Consider the following 26334-nt stretch of genomic DNA (forward strand, 5'->3'; position numbering starts at 1 on the left):
GCCACTGCATATATACATATACCAGGAAGACTAGACAGGAAGATCCCAATGCGCCTTCCTGGACAATTAATTACAAACAATGCAGTATTTTTTTATTGGTAAAAGTTGGAATTCTCGACAGGGCGGACCCTTTAAGGTCTGACCGCACTATACGACAACCGAAAGATCCGACACTTCACAACAGTGTGCGACAATATTAGGTAAACCGCACTTGAACGACAGCGATGCGACACTTTAAAACTTATTGAATAAATTGATTTTGCGCTGAATTGTCGTTGCGCTGAATAGTCCATGCGCTGAATTGTAGTTGCGATGATTTGTCGTGCCACCTTTGGTTATATTATTTGTACTAACTGAACCCGGCATGCGTTGCAATGCCACAATAACGCCTGCAATTCCCGTTCTCATTCCCATTCCCGTTCCTGTTCTCATTCCCGTTATCGTTCCCGTTCCCGTTCCCATTTGTCGGAAAAACGCAGGCAGCGAACACATTTGAAATAATTCAATTTTTTGTTTATTATACCCTAACAACCCTAACAATTTTATTTTACCAATTAAGTGGAAATGTCTAGCACCGCCTTAAATTTTCGTTACATGTCAAATAGTAAATAGGTAAATACAATGTAACCTTTAATATTTGCACTCACGGAGGTACATGACTGCCAATACTCTTCCCATACCTTCGCCAGCATATGCAGAAGTGAATAAATAAATATAGAACCTGAAGAATATTTTGATGACCAAATTATCTTTATATGTATATGTACATATAAAATATAATGTTAATTTTTTTTTAATTTTGAAATCCTGAACATTCCATCGTAATCGATTGAATGTTTTAGGAGCCTTTATTATTTAAATGTATGAAACGGTAGTTTCCTACTTTACTTATCAATCTACTTAATAGGAATTTGCTTTCTTCGTATTAAGTATTAAGATTGTGTTCGCTCCCCACATGACCGACGAGTCAATTTTTTTTCAAATACCTTTTTAAATATATTTAATTTAATTTTTATATGTAATTGTTTAATACGAAAAAAAGATAAAATCTAGCTACCTACCTACATGCATGTAAACAATATAAAACACTAATAGAAAAAATAATGAATTAAATAAATTTTCAATAGATGGCGGTAAATTCTCTGCCAAGCGGAAACATTAGGAGCGATCAGTATATATAGAAGTTTTTTTCTTTTGTTATTGTATTCGTATATACGTTTTGGCAGCGGCTTAGCGGTGACGTACATACATATGTACATATTATGTATGTCGAATCGAAACGACTATTATAGTACGGCGAGCGTTATATCAGACAGACTCACAGTATAGCGATATTATTTATATGATGAAAACCAAAATTTAATAACGACACACATATGTATACGTTCTCGATACACATTGTTTTTATTTTATTTTTTATTATATACATTAACGAGACATTTAACTTGTACATACATTTTACTGTTCATTAATCATACTCAAATAGTAGTGACATAGTAGGTAGGAAGGTTTTTAACCAATTTTTTTAATCGAGGAACCGTTTCAACAATGAAATCAGTTGTTGATATTATTCATTTATTTATGGAATACGTATATTTATCTTTTATATTAATGGGAATTTATATTTTGTAGACGATAAAAGTAATTGTCAACGTCATGTTATGGACAGAAAAAATTACAGTGATATTATTAAAGACCTTGCATTGAATTATATTGTAGTAATGTTAAATAGTTAAATAAGAAATAATTTACAATGTTACAACACATTGGACAAATGCTCCATGCTCGGTTCTCGTAAGTCTCACGCTACATCAGACAAAAAAAATCTTGACCACTCTTTCTAAGAAAAAATCAATTTGAATGCGTGTAGATAAATGGTCGGCTGGATCTTTTGTCGTGGATGTTAAGTCGTTGGACCATATGCTGGTGGCACTTTTGTCGTGGAACCCTATTTTAACTTAAAACACACAGTAGCTAGTGAGTTTTTTAAACACAGAAAGGCAAGTGTCAAAATAAAGATACATAGATACCATAGATAAGAAAAAACCCAACAACTTTCATTTTCAAAATACATAATAACGGTACATGAAAAATTACGTTTTTCTGAAAGATACCGCTTCCACCATACAAATGGCCATTGTGAGTGTGGCGCACTTTGTATGGGAGTATTTGGCAAAACGAAAGATTTGAATTCTCGTTAATCAGTCGAATCTCATCTTAAAACTAATATAAGAACATTTATGTCAAAAATAGTAAAAAAATCAAAACAGTTCTAAAATAAAGTAAAAACATAAAGAAAAACTTATTCTAATAACAGGAAAAAAATGGGAGATGGATAAAAAAAGTCTCATATTTATGTAAAGTTCAATGATAATAAGAAGGGAACACCCCCTTATCATAATGACAACGTTTGTATATACATACATACATACATATTTATGTATATGTACTAAACTATGGTTTTGTGAACGATAAGAACAAAGCAACATACTCGTAGTCCAAGACAGGTTTGATCGAGCAGCGTATCATATTATTCCTGCACTTAAGAAACCCAAATAAACAACACTAAACCCTACTTAAGTGACCTAAGTGTATTACAGTTAACTAGATTCAAGAAAACAAACATCGACAACCGCCAGTATACACATTACATTACAATGAAAGGCAGAGATTTAAAATCTTTTTCGAATTAAACATATGTACATATGCATGTACATATGTCCATAATATCAAATATATCCATATTAATTGCAAAAATGTGCATAAAGCTGAAATGACGTCCCTGAAAAATACTCTACAAACTGTATAGCCAAAGCAATAGAAATTATTCTCTCAATTATATTGAATACTATTTGGAGTATTTGTAATATAAACCGCTTAAAATTGGCTAATCTAATATTAAACATTAATTTATTTTTTAATTTACCTGAACTGACACAGGAATCCGAATTTGGAACTTAAAAAGGAATCAGGAACTGGAATTGAAAAAGGAATCTGGAACCGGAACTGAAAAAGGAATCCCGAACCGGAAATGAAAAAATAATCCGGAACCAAAACTGAAAAAGGAATTGAAATCAGAACCGCGAATCGGAACTGAAATCGGAATCGGAAATGAAATCAGAATCCGGATCAGGAACTGGAAAAAGGAATCCGGATACGGAAACTGAAAAAGGAATTTGAATCAAAATCGATATCGATGTCGTCGTCATAGAAAATTAGATTTTTTTGATAACGTCACGGATTCTACCACTCAAACCTTATATACATACATTAAACCAGGGATTCCCAACCCCGTGCCACTAATTGTGAGAGTTTTTTTCACAAACACTAATTGTGACAGTTTTAAAATTGTTTGAGTACCTAGGTTTTATTATATTCGTTCGAATGTTTGCGTTATCGTATGTATGAGTGGTAGTGCTTCCAATCCCGGAAGGTTTCGTCAGCACCGGGATTGCGGTGCTGGGAAATTTCGATCCCGGGATTCCGGTGTATAAGGAAAAAAAAAGTTCAATTGCACATACATTTAAAAAAAAAGTTCAATTACACATACATTTAAAATCTTATTAAAATATAAATAATATAGAATACTCTGTACTATATGAAAAAAATATATAATACACAGTATTCGTTTATTTATTTTTATTATACAGATCTGAATTTAATTTTTATTTTTTATTTTAAAATAAGTTCGAAGTTAGCTAAAATGAAACAATCCATCGAATACAAAAACTCATTTTAACTGACTTTATGTAAAAATATATCACACCAACGAATTTTATTCAATAATTAATTTTAATATAGTTTATAGTACTATGTATATATCGAAGAACTGGACATATAAATATTAAAATAAAATCTACTTACTTCAAAATAGATAATCTTCGTACGATTAACAGAAACAACAGCGTCTTAGTACATCACACACACCGCGTAACGAGATCTAAACACTTGAAAATTCCCTGTACGACTGAGAAAATCATATTCGATCCTATATAACACAGGTCTCATAAAAATAAAAAAATTTCAATATTCTTCGAATATCATTGCAGTTGAGGACAAAATCTGCAATACAATTCAGGCCGTGCGTAATATTTCGAGGAAACGGCGAGCTGGGGTGAAACGCTTCAGTGCAAACAAATGTAGACTGTTATTGTTCGTTGTACATATAATGTTGTTACACGTTTTTTCCATATTATTTTTGTAAAAATAATATTTTAAAGAAATTTCTGCCAGCACCGCAATCCCGGTATTCAGACTAGTTTCAGCACCGGGATTCACGGTACCAGAAATCACCGGGATCCCGGGATTGGAAGCCTTAATGAGTGGTTCCTTAGCTTTCGTTCTTGTACCAGGAGCCGCAAAGTTGCCATTTTGATTGCGATTGCCGATTTGTGAGCTTAATTGAAGAAATAAAAACAATTTTAAACGATAAGAATGAAAATTAGGATGAACTAACTGACTCTTGCTGGCTGGTGGATTTGGGTTTTCTCACAGACACCATGGAAAAATTGAATTCTTTAAATTTGAAGTTGCAGGGAAAAGACAAAAATATGGGTGAAATGATACGCTTTGTAAACGCATTTAAAGCAAAATTGGTTTTGTTGATATCACATCTGCCAATCAAGTATCTCGTGCATTTCCCACATATGAAGAAAATGCTAGCTAACAATTAATTAAACGTGTCATTATTTATTAAGCACCTTTAAGTGCTTCAAAAAGACTTTGAAGAGAGAGTCTCTTTCGGTATCAATCATTTTACTTGCCAAATGAACGTAATGGAAATAGCCGCATGTATTGCAGATCTTTTTCAAGGGAAGGCAGAAGAACTAGAGTTTGAAATTTTGGACCTTAAGAATGATATTTTGCTAAAATCCTTAATATCAGAGAACTTCTGGAATTCAGTGGACGGAGAAAAGTTCCCATTTTTTAAAAAAGCGGCATATAAAATTAAATCATTTTTCGGATCGACATATTTATGCGAATCATTCTTTTCAAACATTAATTTAATAAAATCAAGATATATGTAGATCTCGACTCCCCGATGAGCATCTTTATGATTGTTTGCTAACAGGACTATCGTCATACTCTCCTAATTATGAGGCAATGGCCAATGATATGCAATGCCAAAGATCATACTGACAGATTGATATTATATTTTTTTATAAAATGTTTTCTTTGTATGTGTGGTTTTTGTTTCTTTGTGTGTACATATGTAATTTGAACAATAATTTTATTATTTTGAAATTATTTTTGTTTATTATTTATTACCCTTTTCCAATTATAAATATTCTTAGAAAAATAGGTGGTGCCCGCCGCCCTACCGATATTTTAGAATGCGCTCTAGGGTACAAAGAGGTTGGGAACCCCTGCATTAAACCTTACAAAGTCTCTTTCTAAATTATATATAAGATTGTTTTTTGGAAATATCGTATAAACTTTCACAGATTAATATGCAAAAATGTAAAAAAAATTAAGCCCTAATCATGATACTATTACTGTGTTAGCACAGTAGTAACCAGGTGCACTTTATAATAAAAAAATATATTAAGGTAGATTTTCCTTATTACTAAACATCGGATTTTGACCAGTGCAGTCCTTTTGGGGTGTTGGTTACGTATTGGTTACACATTCTAAAAATTAAATAACATTTAAAAGCTAGCGGAAATATAAGAAAACAACATACTATTCTTCCACTATCAACCTAAATATTTCCTTGGCACATGCAATTTTTTTTTATTTAGTCATGGAGACAATTTTAGCCCTCGCAGCTTATAGAAAATATTCAAGGCTAATATTAAATGTCAATTTCTCGACCACTGTTAATCATCACGCGTACGCTCTTTACTCATTGCAGAGTCACATTCTAAGGAAAGGCATTTGTTATGTATGCATTTTTTATTTATTCGTTTTTTAACATATCTGCATGTTATCGTTGAGTTATCTGCATGTTATATTTGGAAATATCTGGTGGCAGCACCAAATTTCTCTTTTGTTATGATTAAAAAAATTAAATTAAATTTTATATAATAAAAAAATGGATCATTTATAGGTTCATTTCATGAAAGACGTTTAAATATTTTTAAATTATTTAAAAATAATGCAAATGGAAATTGCTCACTACTCCTTTCTTTCAATGCAAGCCCCTTCATACCAAGTCTCTTTCGAATTTATATAATAGATGTAGATGGGGGGTGAAAGCAATGAAATGACTGGTATTGTTGTGAACACTATATTTTAATGTGATGAGCGGGAAGGAAGTAAAGTAGTCGCCACCAACATGGTCGAATAGGTCGTAACTCACAGAATGGTGACCCAAACTCGGCCAGTCGTACAATAGTGTAGAAGACAATTACAAACATTTCCCAAAGGTTAAAATATACCTAGACTCGTGCATCACAGTTTGTGATACACTGTTGATAAAAAACAAACGAGAATGTTCCGCATGTATAATATTTAATCACTCCATTTGCAAACATTCCGACGTGCTTACGCGACAACATAACCATGTCAAAGGGTCGTGGGTATGTTTACAAAACACATGCGTCTTCATTGATACGAAACGGCTTGATGAGTTCGTTTAATGCGTGTACTTTTGGACTTTTAAAGATCGCAATTAAGAGCTAGCTAATTACGAGCATAGCCGCGATTGCGAAACGCCGAAATCGACAAGAGAAACGACACCAGATCGTTACCCCTGTCGACGACCCAATTAGGAGATTGTGCACATATCCCTAATTATAAATTGACCTAATGTCATCACACACGATTTAATCCACACATGTGTGTGAAAAATGGGAGAAATGATAAAATGTGTGTGTTATTTAAATGGCTTAAATATGTCATCTCAAACGATAATTTAAGGGGAAAAGGGAAAGGGGAAAACTTTTTTATAAAAGCAAGGCCCGTTGTACTAATTCACCTAGTTAGAAGTGAAAAGAATCATATTTTTATTTTTTTATTTTACATAGATATACATATACCAAGAAGGCTTGACAGGAAGACCCCAATGCGCCTCGCTGGACAATTAATTACAAACAGTGCAGCAATTTTATTATTACATAAAACACTGTATTTCCAGAAGTTAAAGAACACGAAATAACAATTAATTAATTAATTATTTTAAATAATTAATCCATTGAGGCATCTATGGATTTAGATTTTTGTACGCAATTTTTACAAATTGTACATACAATAAATGAAGAAGATTTGTGACAACAGGAAAGATAATTTTTGCCAATTTTGAGGAACTGTTTCAACAATGATCAGCTAAAATGGGCAAACTCTGATAAGAAACGATCGATTTGGAGTCACAAATATCCCCAAATCTGACCAGCAGTATGGCGGATCGAACCCACTGATCACTTGGTGCTAAACATGCACGCTACCATTAAGCCACACTGCTGGCTAAATATATGTATGAATATAATATCGCTATTCTGTCATTCTGTGTGTCTGTGGGACTGTCAGACTGTGTAAGATAACGCTCGTCGTACTATAATAGTCGTTTCGATTAGACATACATATGTATGTACGTCACAGCTAAAACAATGCCAACAAAACGTATGAATATAATAACAAAAGAAAAAAACTTCTATATATACTGTTTGCTACCAATGTTTCCTCTAGGCTTATAGACGGCGCTAAGTCTCTGAGCGTTTACCACCATCTATTGAAAAATTATTTAATTTTTTTGTTTTCTATTGGTGTTTTATATTGTTTATATGTAGGTAATATATTTTTTCGTGTTAAAACAATAAAACAAAATTGCATGAGGCGTGAACACATACATAGCACTACAAATTTCAAATTGTCAGTATTATCAGGTGGGAAGTTTTTAAGGAAAATTCACCATCAGTTACTTTAAAGAGATTGTGCCCGACTTGTTAGTCGTCCAGATTAGATTCGATAAATGCACTTTGAGATACATATACCTACATATGTACGGATGTTTTAAAGTGTCTTACAGAAATAATTTTAAAAAGTAAAAGAAAGGATGAACAATCAGAAGCAAAGAGACTTAAAAAGAAAATGGAAAGTTTCGAATTTATTGTCCTACTCGTGCTTCTTGATAAGATTCTTCGGCCTCTCAACCTCGTTTCTAAGCTTCTTATATCTAAAAACGCCGATGTTATCAGTGCTCAATCTATAATTAGAAATGCATTTGACGAGATCAGTAATTTTAGAAATAAATTTGAAGAATTCTCAACAATTTCAACAAATATTGCAACTAAATGAGGGTTGAAAACAGAATTGACATAGAATCATTAATCTCTTGTCTTAAAGTAATTGGATCAACTTGATCATGATACACGATTCCAGGACCCATTAAATCAATTTTTAATGCGGCACTATGTACATATAAATAACCTTAGTGAAATTGAAGATTCGTTTCACGTCATTTGATGATATTGTTTCCTGCAAAGTAAAAATGTCGTTGAATTATCAGATGACGATTTACATACATATTACATATGTATTTATGTATATCCTGAAGCCAAATCTCTAGCCGACCAATTTGTCAATGATTTTGACAAATCATTGTCTAATAATATGCTTGATTTCTGTTTGTGCTTAAAGGTCTGACCGCACTATGCGTCAACCGAACGATCCGATACTTCACAACAGTACGCGACCAAATATTGTTTGTATGAAATTGTATGAGACATAACGCACTGCGCGACAGTCGCATGACGTAGAACGACACCGTACGTCAAAGTTGACTTTCCGACCAACTTTGACACAAAGTGTCGTTCGCAACGTGACGCAAGTGTCGTTGAGTGGGGGTTGCCTTGCGACAATTATTCTCCTTCTTCATATCGTGACTTTGAAATAGCATGTAGCCATAATCTTTTGGTTTTTATCGATTGTTCTTCTTCCTCGCATATCAAAGATACTATAATAGCGTCCGTTTCGTCGATCTTGCTCCGAGGTACCGAACGAATGATTGTTCAAGTGCGGTTTACCTTATATTGTCGCACACTGTTGTCAAGTGTCGGATCGTTCGTTTGACGCATAGTGCGGTCAGACCTCTAAAGAAAATAAACATTGTAAAAATAAAGAAGATCGACAGTGTTCATAATTTGGCGAAGCTCTTCATTTGTAATTTTTATACTATAAATTCGTCATTTCAATCATCTTGTTCCTCACGCTTCTACTTTAAAAATACATGAATTATTATTTTGGAAATATATTATGCTGTAAGAAAATAATATGAATATATGGGGGGGGGGGCGCCTTTAAATATTTTGCAGGGCGGTGCCTTTGTCGTTTTGTTCCTTTCCAACGAAACGAAATCTCTACAGTGCCGGTCCTCAAAGATTCTAAAGTATCTAAATAATCAAAAAAAGCGGCCATGAACACCTGGTGGCGAGTAAATAACGCGGAACAAGGGATCTTTGTTATTTTTAACGAATCGTTCGACCTTGATTTAAATATGGGAATACTTAATGTGATCAATGCTTATGTTTATAGCTAGCTGGTCCATCTACAATACATTGGCCTTGACCACAATCCAGTAACACTCGAGGTAACTCGATGCGACGAATTCCGCTCGTTTTAATTGTTAGCGCTTAGCAGGATAATCATCGTGTTCATTTTGTCGCTATTCATAAATTTAAAATCGCTCAATTTTCACCCAGGACCAATTAATGGACTCTTGGGTCACTGTCAAATTTAAGCGACCATTTTAAAACTGCCAGTACGGTATCCATTTCCCCTTTTGCAATGTGTATTTGATGGGTAATTAATTCCGACGAAATATATACTTACATATATTCTCGTATGAAGTTTATCATTAGATTATTTAGATATTAACTAGATTATAATTTTTAATATAACGTAATTTCCACTTTAATAATTGTTTACTCAATAAATTTCAGACAACTTCTGAAGTCGAGTCATGTGGCCAACATAATGAAACGATAATATAGCATTTATATTCTGAAGCGAGTTTATTATGAACTAGTAGTTTTACCCGGCTTCGCTCAGTTTTTTTAATATAAACAGCGTAAACAAGGCGAATTTAATAGTAAATATTCATTTGTTTTTTTGTTAAATTTATTTGAATCGAAACAATATAATATTCAACCAATTGAATTGTCGTCATATAAACTTTGTTTTTTTTTACGAAGTTCCCAACCAAAGATACTTACATACATTTATACATATTTACATACAAAGTCTCTTTCGAAATTATATATTAAATTTTAGCCCAGAGTTGGGTGCTTTCGCTGGGAAATAAATGAAAGTTAAACTTCACATGAAGTATGTTTTCCTGTGAAAACAGTCATGTGAAAAAATCGAAAAAAGAAAAAAAGGTTGATTAAAGAACCTTCTATAAATGAATTTATCGATTTTCCCTCATCTCGTCTTATTTTCACTTTTATGGTTCTTGCAGATTGACAACTAATATGTTTCGAATTAAATTCAACATACATATATATTGTGGTAATTGGACTATTCGTCACATTGCAGTGGTCACAAAGACAATTTTTGCCATGAAAATCGTGAATATACAATATTTGGCACTCAAGTTCTCGTTAGTATGATGGACTTTTCGGCTGCCAGATGTTCCGTTATAGAGATTTTAGTGACTTTGTGACCAGTAATCACCGAACCATATATTGTACATCCATGTCAAATCAGAATCAGAAATGTGGCAGAATAGTACAAATTCTTCTACTTTTACGAGCCGAACAGTTAAGTTAAGGTAGCCAGCAGTATATCTCGGTGGTTGCATTAATGCTAACCACTGAGAGGTTCTCGGGTTCAACCACTGGAAGTATTTCTGTAGTACTGCTGGTCAGACTTGGATATTTGTGACTCCAAGTTGATCGTTTCCTATCAGAGTTTACCATTTTATCTGATTTCATTGTTGAAAAGGTTTTTTATCGAATTATCAAAACCATCCTACCCACTATGTCACCACTATTTGAATATTATTTCATTTTATATATGTTTGTACAAGTTTAATACTATAGGTGTCGCTCAGGGACAGCCTGTAATGGCATCTTGGGAAAATATAATTTAAAAAGAAAAACAAAAAGAATACTGCCATTTCTTTATATGCATGGAAAAAAGTCAAGGAATTGTAACGTGGGAACATGAGAGAGAGTATCCACTGACTAAGTCCATTCGTGGGTGAACAAGAGACCCTGAATTAGGCTAACGGGACTCAGTAAGTGCCTGAACAAGGGATACGCTGGAGTTCTCACTGACCTGGGCGAGTGCGTGCGTAAACAATAGACTTGCCAGGGCAGACGTCTTTTCTTTTGAAAGCCAGCCATGCTGAAAATTTCGCCAACATTTCCAACTAAAATTATTTATAAATCTAATATAAAGCAGGTATAACAAATCGTTAGCGAGCTAAGAGGTTAGTAAAAATTATAGCTAATCCAAACAAATATCACTATATCACTATCCTAGATAACTACCGCCGAGGATTTCGAGTTTTGTACGTGTGTGTTTAGACTCTCTAATATATCTTGCAACAATATAAAATAAACAAAATAAGTCTATTAATGAATGTATTTTTCCAAAACCAGTTCCATCTTCCTCATTGTTGTTAAAATGTAATGCTCACAATCTAAAATACTTTTTAGATTGTGGTCAGCAGTTAGGGATTTCCATCGGGTAATTCTATGGTTATAATTTCAGAAATTCCGGTGTAAACGAGTCTTTATAAACGTTGACAAATGAAAACACGGATTACACGACCCATGTTCAAAGCATTTTTTTTTTCAATGCTACCTGGAAATGCTTAGCGGGTTGTATTGTTGTTTACTTTGTACATGCTCAAAATACAACGCCTATTGGCGTTTTTCACGCCCATGGACTCGTTGGCAAAACGCCGATAGGCGTTGGCCACCATTTAAAGGGTTAAGTGCCTAGACAATAGACACATTAACGGATAGGGGAAGCTGCGCTGGGCAACTTGTCCTTTATAATGAGGTACACACGGTACATCCGATTATTCTGGAGTGAATCCGTGTGGACCTTTTGAATCGTTGAATAAATGCTGTGAAGCGACATTGACCTTTCATTTGGATCCTGAAACCACTTTTAACCCTTTGCCCGCGGCAATAAATATAGCGAACAAGCCCTGTACGCGGCGGCACCTTTTTCGCGAATTTGGCAATCGAGTTTTCGACCTTAAATACAGATTTTAATATTTACTCAAGTAACCAGATATGTTAATTAACACAAAGTATTATTTTAAACAATAAATAACATAATATATCTCGTAGTTTTGGCTTAATTGTCAAATAATCATTCTTCATACAATTGAGACGTATCATCGCCATTGTTCAACAGAACTCACACATGCTATGTGACGTCACATAAACGAGGTTTCAGTATGGTTCCACAAAAACTAATTTTGACTGGTATACATACATATAAGAATTTTAAGCAAATTGAATTGATGGCATTCAACTCTCAGTAATATATTCAACCAATATTGAACCTTAAAACAGTTGAAATAGGCGCATATAAGGCTCAAAATCCCGTGCAAAGTTCAGAAATTCTATGGAAGACAGCCACGCTACAGACTTGTCGCCCAAAGACGGCCGCGGGCAAACAGTTAAGCAACAGTATCAATCAGACCTTGTCTTATAAAAGTTGTCCACAAATCAAGTAAACAGATCCATCATCTTAACACTGCAACACAGTTTAAAATGCAATTTGGATTACGACTGCCAAGTAATAAATCCAAGGGCAACTCTACACTCTATTGTGCAACATCAAGCGACCGCTCAAATTAAAACACATATTTCCCATAAACACTCGGACACATGGTCGATGTATGTGTCTGTAATTAGCAATTGGTCTCTGGTTACACACGTTCCCGCATGTATCAATTAATTCTTAACGGAAGAGTAAATTTGAAATTGACGGGATACGAGAAGATTCCTACAGTGTGACATCATACAGACGATAAAAAAAAATAATAATGTTTCAAACAATTAGTATCAAAATAATCGCTTATATGATATATTTCGCCTTACAAAAAATACAACTTAAAAAAATTCTAAAAATAAATAATCAATATCGAATACGTTAATATTTACAAAATATCACAATTTCACTATTCATTTAAAAAAATGTTTTTCTCATTTGAATTCCAATTTTATTTTCTTTTTGGCCGTCGGCGACACGGGTGGACTCTCCTCTTCGGCAAGAACACCCAGTTCCAGATTGTCGGAATCACCGTCCAACAGATGCAAAGCGGGAAGCTGGCCGCTCTCGAGCGTGTGCAGCATTTGAAATCCAGGACCGAGCGAGTCTCCGAGCTCCTCCAAGCTTGCCGGGAAGTGCAACTGTGGAACGTCGGTGACGGGAGCCTCCACGAAGCTCTGCTGAGCTGCTTCGTAGCTGCCGAGCACGCAATTCGTATACCACGACTGCAACCCGGTTATTCCCAACTCGGCGAACACTCTGCTCATTATATCCGCGTAGCCTGGAAAATTTAATGATTGCATCACTGTTGCCGATTCGGGTATCGTTTCAGTGTGAAAGTATACCTGATGATTGTGAGGCCGATTCTCTGTCGACGACTGTTCGCATCGTCGATGTTATTATCCGTAGGAAATGGTCTACGGCGTCGGCTAAAGCGTCCAGGGTTGCTCGAGTGGCACTCACTGCGTACGGCCTGGTTGAGAGTACTAAAGCTGCTGCTTGAGTGAGGGCTTGCCGACGGGCTGAAGCTCCCAAAGGTGCTACGGATCTTTGTTTGACTTGCGTCCATGGTAAATATATCTATAAGCAAATGAATACACCGTTATCAAGTTTTAAATAAGGTTGTTTATTCAAGTTTGGGTATAAGTATAGGTCGAACATTACAGTATTGTAATGAATAGAAAATTTATCGTATACTAGCTAAACACAATAACGCATGCAATTCCCGTTCCCGTTTCTCAATGTGTTTCGATGAGTGAATGTTTCAGTTTCAAATTAATACTTAATAATCAAATTAAATTACAGTAATGATAATTTGTCGGAAAAACGCAGGCGGCGAACACATTTGAAACTATTCAATTGTTTGTTTATTTTACCCTAACAACGCAGGTGGCGAGGCGAACACATTTGAAATTATTGCGTTGCAATGCCTCTCATTCCTGTTTTCCCGTTCCCGTTTTTGGGCGATTTTTTTTTTTTTGCAGAAACCATCACGGGCGTACATACAATAACTCATGTAAGTTTCATCGTAATCGGTTGAATGGTATAAGAAAGAGATATAACGATTAGTCGCAGTTGGACCTGTGCTCCGCGCGGTTGGTCGCTAAGCCGCGTTTCCGGTGCGATAAGCACAATGTTTCCGGCCAGGAAGGCGCATTGGGGTTACCTGTTAGGCCATCCTGGTATAAATTGAAGATAAAATAAGGCTACTGGCGACTAAACGCCATCGTCTCCAAAATGTTTGCATTCTTAAACGTGTTTATTACGATTATTTTTCACCATCGAACTATCAGAAGCGAATTAAATTTCTACCGGTGACCAAACCGCGCAAAATGGCAAAGTTTCAAACCCATCGGAAGAATATAGGAATATTGCCTAAACCATTAGCGAAGTGAACATATAAAAGCCTTGTAATAAAAACAAGGAATCATGAATCAAATCAAAACCATTTTTTGTAATATCTGAAAATATAAATAGTGGTTAGCATATAATGCTTTGAACAAAGTGGTCACGGGTTCAAATCCCACTGGTTTCTGCTGGCCAGACCTTGGATTTGTGACTCCAGGTCAATTTAAGTGATTTTCATTGAAACGGTTCCAACAAATTGGCAACTTTACCCATTTCAGCAACCTCGGATTTCGCTGAATTGTATAAAATGGTGCAAATTTACATATTTAGCCATAGATGTCTCTATGGACGTTAATTGATATGAATTTACTTTGTATTATATTATCTATATATCGAATGTACGTTGTTTCTGGCCAGGGAGAGGCATTTAGGTTACCTGTAAGGCCTTCCTAGTATAAATAAATAAAAAATATTAATATAAAATCAGCCTTGTTGTGTATATGTTCAATACCTTTTCATGATTTCTAAACAAGGTTTTCCCATTTTGCTGATGACCAATGAACGGGTCGGGTAATGGAGCTGGTGGGACTTCACCGGCACTCATCGCCGCTGCCACTCGTCTACTATGCTCAACCAGTCTTACAGTTTGCAAAGTCAAATTTTGCACGGGCAACTCAACTAAGGAGCCTCGTCCGTTCATGTCGGCTTCGCTGTTCGGCTGCATGGCCAATTCGATCAGAGAACTGAAATCCACCTTGGGCACGTAGGACAACTGATCGATGTTTCCGTCTATTTCGCCCCAGTGTTTAGTCTCGGACATTTTTATTTGTACTGAAAACCAACAGATGAAAATTATATGCAATATAATATGAAATTACTAGATGATTTTATTTATGAATATGCTATAAATATATGTGTGTATAGTATGTGAATGTTTTAATATAAATATATTATGTATATATTTTGAGATAAATACCTAATTTGTTAGAAGGTTGAATGTAATTTGATGAATGACCAATAGGGAATGATTTCATTCCCTATTAAACGGCGAGATGCCGTTGAATGTTGCCAGTTGGTAAATTTAGGTTTTGTATGCAAAGTGACATGACAGGTGTGAGGTTAGGTGAGGTGAATGTGGCGGGAGTGTGGCTAGTGGGTATGGAGGCCGGGCGCTCCACCCCCCCGTTCGTAGGGCTCCGCTGAGTGAGCGTTGGCGCCCCCTGCGCCCCTCCAGCACCCACGTCTCTCGCCTCGACCTCGACTGTTTGTCGCCGCCGACACATTCAAAACAATGCCATTATCAGTGTTGCCACATCACTTCAATGCGTCATATACCAACTCATTTCGTCCATTCACTTTTCTTCTACTTTATTCCCGTCTATCATTCGTGATTCATCTGTGCAATAAAAAAATGTAAAATACGGAATTGTGTAATTTTTGTATATTAAAATAATAAGAAAATATTAAATACTTTCCTTACATACGTACGGTTCGGTGAATATTACCCACAAAGCGTTCGCCCAAAAGTCACTAAAATCTATATAACAAAACATCTGGCAGTCGAAAAGTCTATCATACTAATGATAACTATCATACTAACGAGAACTCGAGTGCCAAATATTCCATATTCGCGATTTTCATGGCAAAAATAATCTTTTGGGCGATCGCAATGTGCGTAATAATCCAATTACCTATATGTTAACAGACCTTTTGTTTCAAGATTTGGTTAATTTTTGACAAAAATTATATGAATTTTTAGATTAGATTTGATTTTTAACAACGGGTTTCCGGAAACGGTTCGATGATTACTGGTCGCAAAGTCACTAAAATCTCTATAACGGAACATCTGGCAGCCGAAAAATCCATCATACTAACGAGAACTTGAGTGCCAAATATCGCGTATTCGCGATTTTGATGGCAAAAATTGTATTTGTGACCACCGCAATGTGACTAATAATCCAATTACCTCCGGAAACATATGGAAACCATTCGGGTGACACCACTGACTACAGATCATTATCTCATACAATAGGAGTGCTGTCAATTCTTTCTCTCCATTCTTTCAAGTCTTTCTGAACTCTCTCGATTCGAGTTTTACGAAAATTGAATTGAGACAGGCTATTTAAATGCCTGACTTTCGATTAATATGATCGGTCCAACGTGTTGAGGATCTTTCTCCTACTCGTTACTCCTACGTGTTATTAAGGTCTTACCAGGCTGGTCTCATTTTTTTTGCTACGAATAACTGAAGAACTGGAGATATTACTTGAAAAGAGTGGATTAATTATGCTAATTATGCTAATTCTTAACTTTTAGAAACACAACCTAAAATTATAGTGAATTATGTACATATGTATAGTGGACGCGTTCGCCTCGTCTAGACGATTCTTGATCCTGTATCGATTTCAAAGAACATGAAATGCGATAGCAAATGCAACCACTGCACTATCTATGCAACATGTCTACTATGCATTCCTAGCAGTGTAATTTATTTTACTATGAGAATCACAGAAGCAAAATAATTTCCTAGTAATAAAGAATGGTAACAATACATAAACAAAAGTCCAATGTGGTTAATTTAGTATGGTTTTAGCCAAATGGCGTTCACAAGTTATAAGAAATTTTCAGTATTGGGGAATACGAGTGTCTTGGAAGTACATACATATATGTCAAGTTGTATGTACTTCCGGGCTGCAGACCTCCCAGTATAGTACATATTCAAGCTATTTTTGTTTTCATTCGATCACCGGTTTGGTTAACGAGCTACTACAGCCTGAATAATCTCTGCAGCCCCCCCCCCCCCCCCACTATGAAATCTCACGAGTCGCTACTGATTCCTATGTATGATTCCACCAAGTGGAAATATTCCAACACGGAGTTATCTCATTTCAGCTAAATCTGACACTCCTAAAAATGCCGATATTTCGCTACAAAGAGCTGCTATTCCTTTTTTTTACTATCAAGTAAAATTACGAGTATACTGAAAAGGAGAAAAATAAATCAACGAACTTTAAAATACACGTAGAACATAATGTATTTCATTAAAATAAACACAACAAATACAAATTAATAATGTCAAAGACCTTAAAACAAAAGTTCTATTTATTTAAATATTTAAAACAAAATAAGTTTTCCAACATTGCTTTCATATTGCACAATAAAAAACTTGACGAAGTCTTTTTGAGCTGTGAAGTCGGAGTCGGAGTCGTGGAATCGTAAAAAAAATCAACTGACTCCGACTCCTTTTATTATTTTCTTCAATTAATAGTATTGCGCTATGCGTCAACTAAGACTGCACTAATAAATTGAAATTTAATAATTTCTTTATATTTTGATGTGTTGTGGCCAAAACTGATTATTTGTTTTAAACTTTTGATTAAAACACAATGAATTCACCTACATTTCATTTATAGCTATTTCATTACCAATAATTCAATAAATTGAGTTACATGTCAATTTTTATTGATTTTTTTTAATTTAACTTTTATATATTTTGAAAATGGCTATTAAATTTACTACCAACAATTTAATATGTTAGCAAGAAAAATCGATTTTTACTAAAATCGTTCAAGTTGGAGTCGAATCATAAAATAAAGTGTCGGTGAATTTTGAACTGACTCCTGCTTATGAGAAGTTCTGAAAGTTTTTCTAGTGATTCGATACACCTAATTTTTCGATTACAAAATAACTTTTCAATTTAATTAATTTAAACAATTTAAATGCAAATCTATAAAGAGCATGATATACGACCATATTGACTACGTATGTACCTACATTTGTACTAACATTATGAACAATAAAAAAATCTGAACACCGAACCACCAGTCTGATAAAACACTGATAAAAACAATAAAAATTCCATTCGAACTAGTTTTCCACATCAGAAAACTTTCAACGTTCACAATTCATCTGCAAATAACAACATTTCCCAAAACAGCATAGCGAGAGCTTCCTTTCATAGATGGCCAAAACCTACGCCCGTTACATAAGCGAACATTTTGACGGGCCGCTCATCGTCCCCAGTGGCGCAATCGGTTAGCGCACGGTACTTATAAGACAGTTGTCGTGAGCGATGCCGGGGTTGTGAGTTCGAGCCTCACCTGGGGAATTGCTTTTTGGCTCATTTTTTTTACATTTTTCCAAACGAATCATCATCAAAACACATTAATCATCCTCAAAAAACCGAAACAACACACAAATATCCATGCATTGCACTTGTTATAATTCCATTTTCGCGTACACCATTTTGGATGAATATCTACGCTGCGCACGCCGTAAAAGGTTATGCGGATGACACATAGCGCGTCCTCCTACTACTATTTAGAACTGGAATGGTTCATCGAAATGCTCCATTATTTCAAGTGCTAAAATGATGAATTTGAATTTGTCACATTTTTTTATATGTTGCAAGGGTTTGTCCTTTTTAGGAAAATGAACGAATGTAGGCAATTGTCAAGGATTAAGGACCAAAAGGAAATGCCCCGGGTGAGGATCGAACTCACGACCTTAAGATTATGAGACTTACGCGCTGCCTACTGCGCTACCGAGGCCACGCACAGAGGGCTCTAAATACAATACTTTATAGGTATTTACATAAATAAATTGTAGCTGAACAAAATGGTCAAAGTTCGAAAAAATCAATCTTTCTTTTCATCCTAAAATAATCAACAATTTATCAACGTTCAGTTTTATGCTGTAATCTCTCTTCTAATATATAATTTCGAAAGACTTTGTATGTGTGTATGTATGTAAGTTTTGGTTCGTAGAATCCGTGACGTTCAATTTAATAAAAAAAACAAATGAATTTAAATATAAAATAAAACTATTCAAATAAATTTAATAAAATGTTTACTAATAAATTAGCCATGTTTGAACGGTTTTTATTATAAATACCGAGCGAAGCCGGGTAAAACCACTAGTCTAATATATAATGTATTATTTTTCATTTGTTACTTTTTTTTATTTTATTTTACCATGTTTTCTGCTTTTGCTTTTTTCCTTTATTTTATATTTTACTTGTTTTATCTTTGAATTTTGTTTAATCTTTATCAAATGTAGGCCATTGTGGCGCTTTAGGTTCTTCCTGTAATGCCACAATGGTCCAAAACTATGAAATAAAAATAAAATAAATAATTTCAAAAGAGACTTTGTTTGTTTGGTTTGTAACAAATGAATATTCAAATAAATTTAATAAAATGTTTACTATTAGATTAGCCATGTTTAATCGGTTTATATTACAAATACCGAGCGAAGCCGGGTAAAACCACTAGTATTTTATATAATAAGAAAATACTTACATTCTGAAAAATACTGAAAAACTGCATTGAATCGTAAAGGTGTATTTTACTGAGAAATTGATTTGATATTTTATGTGAAAAATTAAGAATAATTTCCAAGTTCGTGCATTGATTCGAGAAAATTGATGAAAACTAATATATTTTAATTTCCAATATACATATCTTCACAATGAAACTTCAATTACTTTCGTAAATTAATATTAACTTTCATAGCTAGAAGTGTTTCCAAAATAAGATGTAATCAAAAAGTTTGGCCAAAATTTTGTGATTGAACAATTAATTTCAATCAAAAATGCAATTATTATAAAAAAAAATCATGTAGCGCATTTTTTTATTTAAAAAAATTACGTGAGACTGTATGTATGTTTTTTTTTGTTTGGTTCGTAGAATCCTTGACGTTCAATTTAATAAAAAACAAACGAATATTCAAATAAATTTAATTAAATGTTTACTAATAAATTAGTCATGTTTAAAAGGTTTATATTACAAATACCAAGCGAAGCCAGGTAAAAACACTAGTAATTTATTAATTTAAACAAAAAGGGAACTTAATAATTACATTGATTGTAATTATTAAAACCCGGACCCAGAGGGTGCCGCGTATTGTTCAAATGTTGTAAATGCATTGTTAAAGGTTTGCCGAACCTTTTTTACAAAGGATTTACAACAATGGAACAATGAGCGGCACCTTGGCTATCCTACCTCTAGTAATTATTATTAGTACCAAATCAATGGACATTTAATATTGGTTCAGTGATTATTCCGTAAAAAGCGACCTCGCGCCCGTCACTAAAATCTCGATCACGAAACATCTAGCACCCAAAAACTCCATCAAACGAGAGCTCGAGTGCCAGATGTTCCGTGATCGAGATTTTAGTGCTAGCACGAGATCGCTTTTTGCGGAATAATCCCTTTACCTTAATATTAGGTAGCGTTGAATATTTTTTATGACCCGTGAGAACCAAAATTCTAGTTAAAAAAAATAGTGCACGTACTGAGGACATGTTTAGGTTGATAGTGGAAGAAGAGAACGTTGTTTGTTATATTTCTTCTAACCTTTACATATTATTTAATTCATATAATGTTTAACTTACCCCACCCCAAAAGGATATTACCCTGGTCAAAATCCGAGGTATATTTATACCACCAGTTCTTCAAAAGAGATCCAACCTAAATGAATATTTTAATAAAATCACAACTATGAGTCTTTTTCTAATATTTTAGCACACGAGTTGCATCATTTTTGCAGAACTTACATAAGTCCAATTTCAATGCTATGAAGATATATGTACTTACGGGATGAGATATTTTGCCAGAAATCCACCATTGAATATGTTAATACAAATTTTTGGCGACTTTTTGGAACTTTCATTCCACGATGAAGCACTTTTGATACTGAACAATTCTGGTTCATTACAAGTAATGTATTAACACGTGTCTCGACGCACAACTGTGTAAATATTTTTATTTAATTTCATCGCTTCAATGAACTGAAGTAATTCCAATACATATTGTACAAATAAATTGTTTAACCGTCTTTTAAAATATCATTTTTGACTTCTTTCGGGTATACAATTATGGGTACCAGTAGTTCATTTCAGCAATGGGATCTTAAATTCTTAACTCTTTGAATGCTGATCAACGCCGATTGGCGTTTTGCCAACAAGTCCATGAGCCTGAAATACGCTGATAGGCGTTGTATATTGATCATGTATAAAGTTAACAAGAATAATACCTGTTAAGCCTTTAAAGGTAGCATTGAAAAAAAAAATACATTTAACATGGATCGTGTAATCCATTTGTCAACGTTTATAAAGATTGGTTTACACCAGAATTTCTGAATTTGTAACCATAGCAGATTACTCGATGGTAATCCCTAACTGCTGAGTATTTTAGATTGTGAGCATTACATTTTAACAACAATGAAGAAGATGGAACCAGTTTTGGGAAATAACATTCATTAATAGACTTGTTGTTTATTTTATATTGTTGCAAGATATATTAGAGAGTCTAAACACACCTTTACAAAACTCGAAATCCTCGGAGGTAGTTATCTAGGGTTTGTTTGGATTAGCTACAATTTTTATACCTGCTTTCTATTGGATTTCTAAATAATTCTAGTTGGAAATGTTGGCGAAATTTTAAGCGTGGCGGGCTTTCAACCGAAAAGACTTCAGCACTCAAAGGGTTAACAAGCTGAAAAGGATAAACAATAGGGAAAATCAATACAAACTACACTCCTTGACAAAAAAGGATGATTTATTATTATGATTAATTAACACAATTTGACTACCAATCAACGTTTCCAAACTTGAAGAATAAAGTTATAGTCTATATTAATTTTATGGTAAATTTAAACAAGAACGACTAATGACTTGCGGTCTCGCACAAATAATACTTGAAACAATGTATACAAAAGAACTGTAAAAAAAAAAGATAATTACGAATATATTCATAGTAAGCATAGAGCATGATTGGCACTTGAATTATTGAGTATTAATAATGTTACGATTTAAACCACTAATAAGTAATAAGGCACTACATACATTGTGGAATGCTGTTTTATACATTTATATAACATATAAATAACACTAAAATTAAACAAAAAAAAATATATATTCAAATAGTTGCATATGTACAAAAAAATTGTATTAATTTGGTCCAGCACAAAAAAATTACATACAATTCAATAAGATAAAATTATACTAGACATAATCGAAGTCATACATTTCAAAGTCACCGTCTTATAATACAAAAAAAAAAATCATTAAAAATAAAATTAAAACAAAGAAAAAAATGCATTTACTCTAGATAAGGATGTTTATTCATTGTGTAAAATAATAATTGGTTAAAATTAAACGTAAAATATCTGTAAGACGATGTAACACAATAGAAAGTAAAGACTATAAACTAATAAAAAAAAAACCTATACGTTAAAATTAGCCTAATGATCACAATATTTTATTCAGTAATTGATAATATATACAGCATTGACCACAATTTTCAAATTGATGGAATATTCATGAAAAGACGGTCTCTCTCTCCTCGATCTCACGCTCGGTTTATTTCTGGTGGGGTGGTGATTTTACGACGAAATAACAGCACATGCGGTTCTGAAATCAAGCATATAAGAAATATATAATAGACGATGACTTCACACATATGTACATGTATGTATGTATTCAAGCGTGTTCAGACTGAGAACGAACCGGGTAAGTGTATCATGTAATGTATCCAGCCCTGACTCTGCTGGACTCCGATACCTCGCCATTCCGCTTCGGTCATCAGGTGATTTTTGGGTACTAGTTTGCTCATCTCCTTCGGAAGGACCACATGTCTGGAAACGATAATTGTCAATTAAAATCTTGTGCAATGTTATATTCAGTACATATAGACAGCAGTATGGTTTAACGGTAGCGTGTGTGTTTAGCACCAAGTGATCAGTGGGTTCGATCAGCCATACTGTTGGTTAGATTTGTGACTCTAAATCGATCGTTTCTTATCAGCGTTTGCCAATTTTATCTATCATCGTTGAAACGGTTCCTCAAAATTGGCAAAAAAAAATCATCTTTCCTGTTGTCACAAAACTAATATAGTACGGGGAGCGTTATCGCACACAGACATAGGAATAGTGCTATTATATATATGTATGTATATGATTATCAATGGAAAGTACTCTTTACTAAACAAAAAATTTGAGCTGCAGTGCATTTTTTTTTTAATTAATAGAAAATGTATTTCAATTTATGTTCATTCTAGCTAAAATTGAAATTTGTAAAAATAATGATTTTTTACATTTGAATATTTTCAATGTTCGGCATCAGTTTTGTATTCAAGCAAATGAATAATTAAATTAGGAACAAATTATTCATCAAATTTGATCAAAAATCAGTAAATAAATAATGCCAAGTAATAAAATTGTGAGAAATTATTATCTTATGTTATTAAATTATATCGCATAAAGAATTTTTTTACATTTTTAAATCCCAAATTTGCATGAAGACTACAAAGAAATAAATTACTGTATTTTGTAATAAAATACTTGTATTATAACCACAGTGACGCTTCGGGGGCTACCTGCCAAGTCACTGTAGTATTAATTTTATTTTAAATAAAATATGTATCAAAAAGACGAGTTATTTGAACGTCAACCTTACAATATGATAAAAACATCATAGTTTACTCATTAAAGTTAAGACCAAAATAAAATTATATTACACTTTTCAAGACTTTTCCCAAAAATAACAATTTCAAATACAATGCCGAACCAAAATCATTCATTTCTATTTTGTAAACATTATTTTTCAAATTTTCTTCATTAGATTGGTTGATTCATTCGAATACCTTTATCTGAAAACAGTATTGAAAGTTTGTATTAAAATTCATATTTTTCATAATACATATACAGTCTAATTAGTAATTAATTTTAATATTATTCTATACAAGTAAAATTTGCTTTTAAATATAAAGCCAAACGCTTTTAAAGCTCTTACAATATATATATATATATATATATATATATATATATATATATATATATATATATATATAGAATGTACTAGAAAAAGTTCAACTTCATATAATAGAAAGATACATAGAGAGACTAAAGATTGTCACATGAGCCGTTGGTTTCATACAAAAACTTTAAATGACAGTTGTAATACAAAACTATCAATAAATAAATAATACACATTTTCAATGCATACATATGTATAAAATGATTATTAAATTTTAATACAATTTTTAACAAGTGATAAAAGTTAGAAAAATGTAGTTGAAGAGCGTTGTCAGGGTCGTTCTAAATGGGTGATCACTTTCAGTAGGAGTGTGTATGGAGAAGTGAGCATGGATTATTGGAAGTGACGGGGACGCCATGTAGGTGTCACATTTTGGCGGGTCGCATTCGCACTCGCACTCGCACTCGCCTGTATTCGTGGTGGTCGTCGTAGTACTTCTCCGAGTAGTAGATCTCCTTGGTCATTTTGCCGTGGATGGAGCTGACGATGAAGCTGGAGACGGAGACGCCGGGGCAGCTGGTGAAACGAGTCGAAGGTCGCGGCGTGCGGCGAATGTCGCGTGTTGCTCGCGAACTGCCGACAGCAACGGCCGCTTTGAACTCTCGCGCGGCTGCCAACTGTCGTCTGTGTCAAAGCGTCTACACTATTTCAGTGCAATGTTGGTAGTTGCGACGTAGTAATCACTAAAATCCATTGAAATTAAAGTATAATACTGGTTCAAATACGAATATACACATCTTTTCATTTCAAATCAGTGTCCACATCGGAGCGTTGAGATTTTTTTGTATTCTATGCAGGGAAGGTTAATACTAGGATGGAATTTAAAATGCGTTTACAATATAATGCCCAATATTTAGATTGATCCCAATCTGTGAAAAAAACCTCATCCACAAAAGATGCATGTGTAAACGAAGTACGGTTACATGTGTGATAACAGGATGCAATATTTCTTTATTTTATTTATTGTTCTTATCATTACTTTATATTTAAATTATTGTATTGAGAAAAAAATAAATTTAAAATGTGTAGGAATCATGCAAATTGTTTAAACCTGTGTTGGTACAAGTTCAAGTATGTTCGCATTTAGGTCCCATAGTACTTTCTTTTTGTCAAACAGATTAATAGTCGTGTTTCAAACCACTCTATAGTTTTGTGGCGGCTCGCTTATACGACATGGTCGAGTTTGGTTGCCTTCCTGCGAGTGGGAACCAACTCGGCTGGGTTCGGAGAGCTACTACTCACTCTGTCTTCAGCCGTCATATAATAAACACGTGCATTAACATGCCAGTCGTCTCATTCGTTCATCCTCCATAGTTTCATTCCTAACGCCTACCATAGATGCGATGATGGAGAAGTTACGGGATTATTTCCAAATCAAATCTGAACGTTTTAGAAGGAAATAAGCTCTCTTGGAGAAAACTGGATAAAAACAAAGAAATAAATATAAAAAATTTAATGTTCATTTTTTGGATTTAGGAGAGGCTGGCTTTCTTTGGATGAGGGCTCTGGTGCATATAAAAATTGGGGCCTCCAAAAAATCTTAATTCGGATTGTACTCGGTTCTTTCATTCAAAACTATAAAATGAATTATATGCAACCGATGATGAACAAACGATGATTATCACCTATTGAAGAAGTGATCAAACGGTATAAAGTAAATATGAATTCGTTGGAGTAACTGTTGAACTGAACTGAAAAATAATATGATGCACGTATATATTAATCTGGAAACTGGTCTAGATTTCGACATCCTGGTTATTGGAGGGGTCCTAATTGGACCATGTCTAATGGTTATGATGTGGGCCGCGAGCTGTTCCTTTCTCTCCAAGGAGGGTATGGAGGTCATCCTTGTACATACACGTGTGTGATAATACCATTCTTACCATGTATGATTTTTTATTTATAATACGTACAATTCCCTAAAGAGCAATTCATAACAACATTACTACCCACCTACTCAGTTGCGTTCAAGAATTGTAAAATTAGAATCCCATCAA

At 34.0% G+C, this 26334-nt stretch overlaps 2 protein-coding genes and 2 non-coding genes across 7 annotated transcripts; 1 reads left to right on the top strand and 3 right to left on the bottom strand.

Annotated features, from left to right (window-relative positions):
• Positions 1 to 12947: 12947 nt before the first annotated feature.
• LOC143920281 (uncharacterized) lies at positions 12948 to 21274 on the bottom strand. Of its 4 annotated transcripts, XM_077443099.1 has the most exons (6): positions 21117 to 21274; positions 20915 to 20990; positions 15500 to 15919; positions 15035 to 15354; positions 13521 to 13755; positions 12948 to 13456 (listed from the first exon to the last, which is right to left on the bottom strand). In XM_077443099.1, the coding sequence occupies exons 3-6, from the start codon at positions 15555 to 15557 to the stop codon at positions 13110 to 13112; spliced, it is 960 nt and encodes a 319-aa protein (XP_077299225.1). In that variant the 5' UTR covers positions 15558 to 15919; positions 20915 to 20990; positions 21117 to 21274; the 3' UTR covers positions 12948 to 13109. The 4 variants fall into 4 exon arrangements, with proteins under 4 accessions (XP_077299225.1, XP_077299226.1, XP_077299228.1 ...); XM_077443100.1 differs by lacking the exon at positions 20915 to 20990 and having other exon boundaries at positions 21117 to 21249; XM_077443102.1 differs by lacking the exon at positions 15500 to 15919 and having other exon boundaries at positions 12949 to 13456; positions 21117 to 21241.
• Positions 18540 to 18631, top strand: TRNAI-UAU (transfer RNA isoleucine (anticodon UAU)). The gene is given in 2 exon segments: positions 18540 to 18577; positions 18596 to 18631. It is a non-coding gene; the product is annotated as a tRNA-Ile (tRNA).
• Positions 19001 to 19073, bottom strand: TRNAM-CAU (transfer RNA methionine (anticodon CAU)). Its single transcript has one exon. It is a non-coding gene; the product is annotated as a tRNA-Met (tRNA).
• Positions 21275 to 22049: 775 nt separating the features above from the next.
• Cks30A (Cyclin-dependent kinase subunit 30A) lies at positions 22050 to 25021 on the bottom strand. Its single transcript, XM_077443103.1, has 3 exons — positions 24746 to 25021; positions 23030 to 23157; positions 22050 to 22933 (listed from the first exon to the last, which is right to left on the bottom strand). Exons 1-3 carry the CDS (start codon positions 24799 to 24801, stop codon positions 22872 to 22874), a joined length of 246 nt encoding a protein of 81 aa, XP_077299229.1. The 5' UTR covers positions 24802 to 25021; the 3' UTR covers positions 22050 to 22871.
• Between the last annotated feature and the right edge of the window lie 1313 nt (positions 25022 to 26334).

This window comes from Arctopsyche grandis, chromosome 12 (genome assembly GCF_051622035.1).
Source record: "Arctopsyche grandis isolate Sample6627 chromosome 12, ASM5162203v2, whole genome shotgun sequence".
In the NCBI taxonomy this organism is placed as follows: Eukaryota; Metazoa; Arthropoda; class Insecta; order Trichoptera; family Hydropsychidae; genus Arctopsyche; species Arctopsyche grandis.

Bases quoted from the DNA above. Each gene is read 5' to 3' on its own strand.
- LOC143920281 (XM_077443101.1), bottom strand. From the start codon at position 21,234: ATGAACCAGAATTGTTCAGTATCAAAAGTGCTTCATCGTGGAATGAAA. The intron at 15,355-21,116 runs GTAAGTACATAT...GTTGGTTTTCAG, and splicing joins CTGGCAAAATATCTCATCCC to TACAAATAAAAATGTCCGAG. The intron at 13,457-13,520 runs GTATACTTTCAC...TAAATTTTCCAG, and splicing joins ATCGGCCTCACAATCATCAG to GCTACGCGGATATAATGAGC.
- Cks30A (XM_077443103.1), bottom strand. From the start codon at position 24,801: ATGACCAAGGAGATCTACTACTCGGAGAAGTACTACGACGACCACCAC. The intron at 23,158-24,745 runs GCGAGTGCGAGT...TATCGTTTCCAG, and splicing joins GACGACCACCACGAATACAG to ACATGTGGTCCTTCCGAAGG. The intron at 22,934-23,029 runs GTTCGTTCTCAG...GCTTGATTTCAG, and splicing joins TTACATGATACACTTACCCG to AACCGCATGTGCTGTTATTT.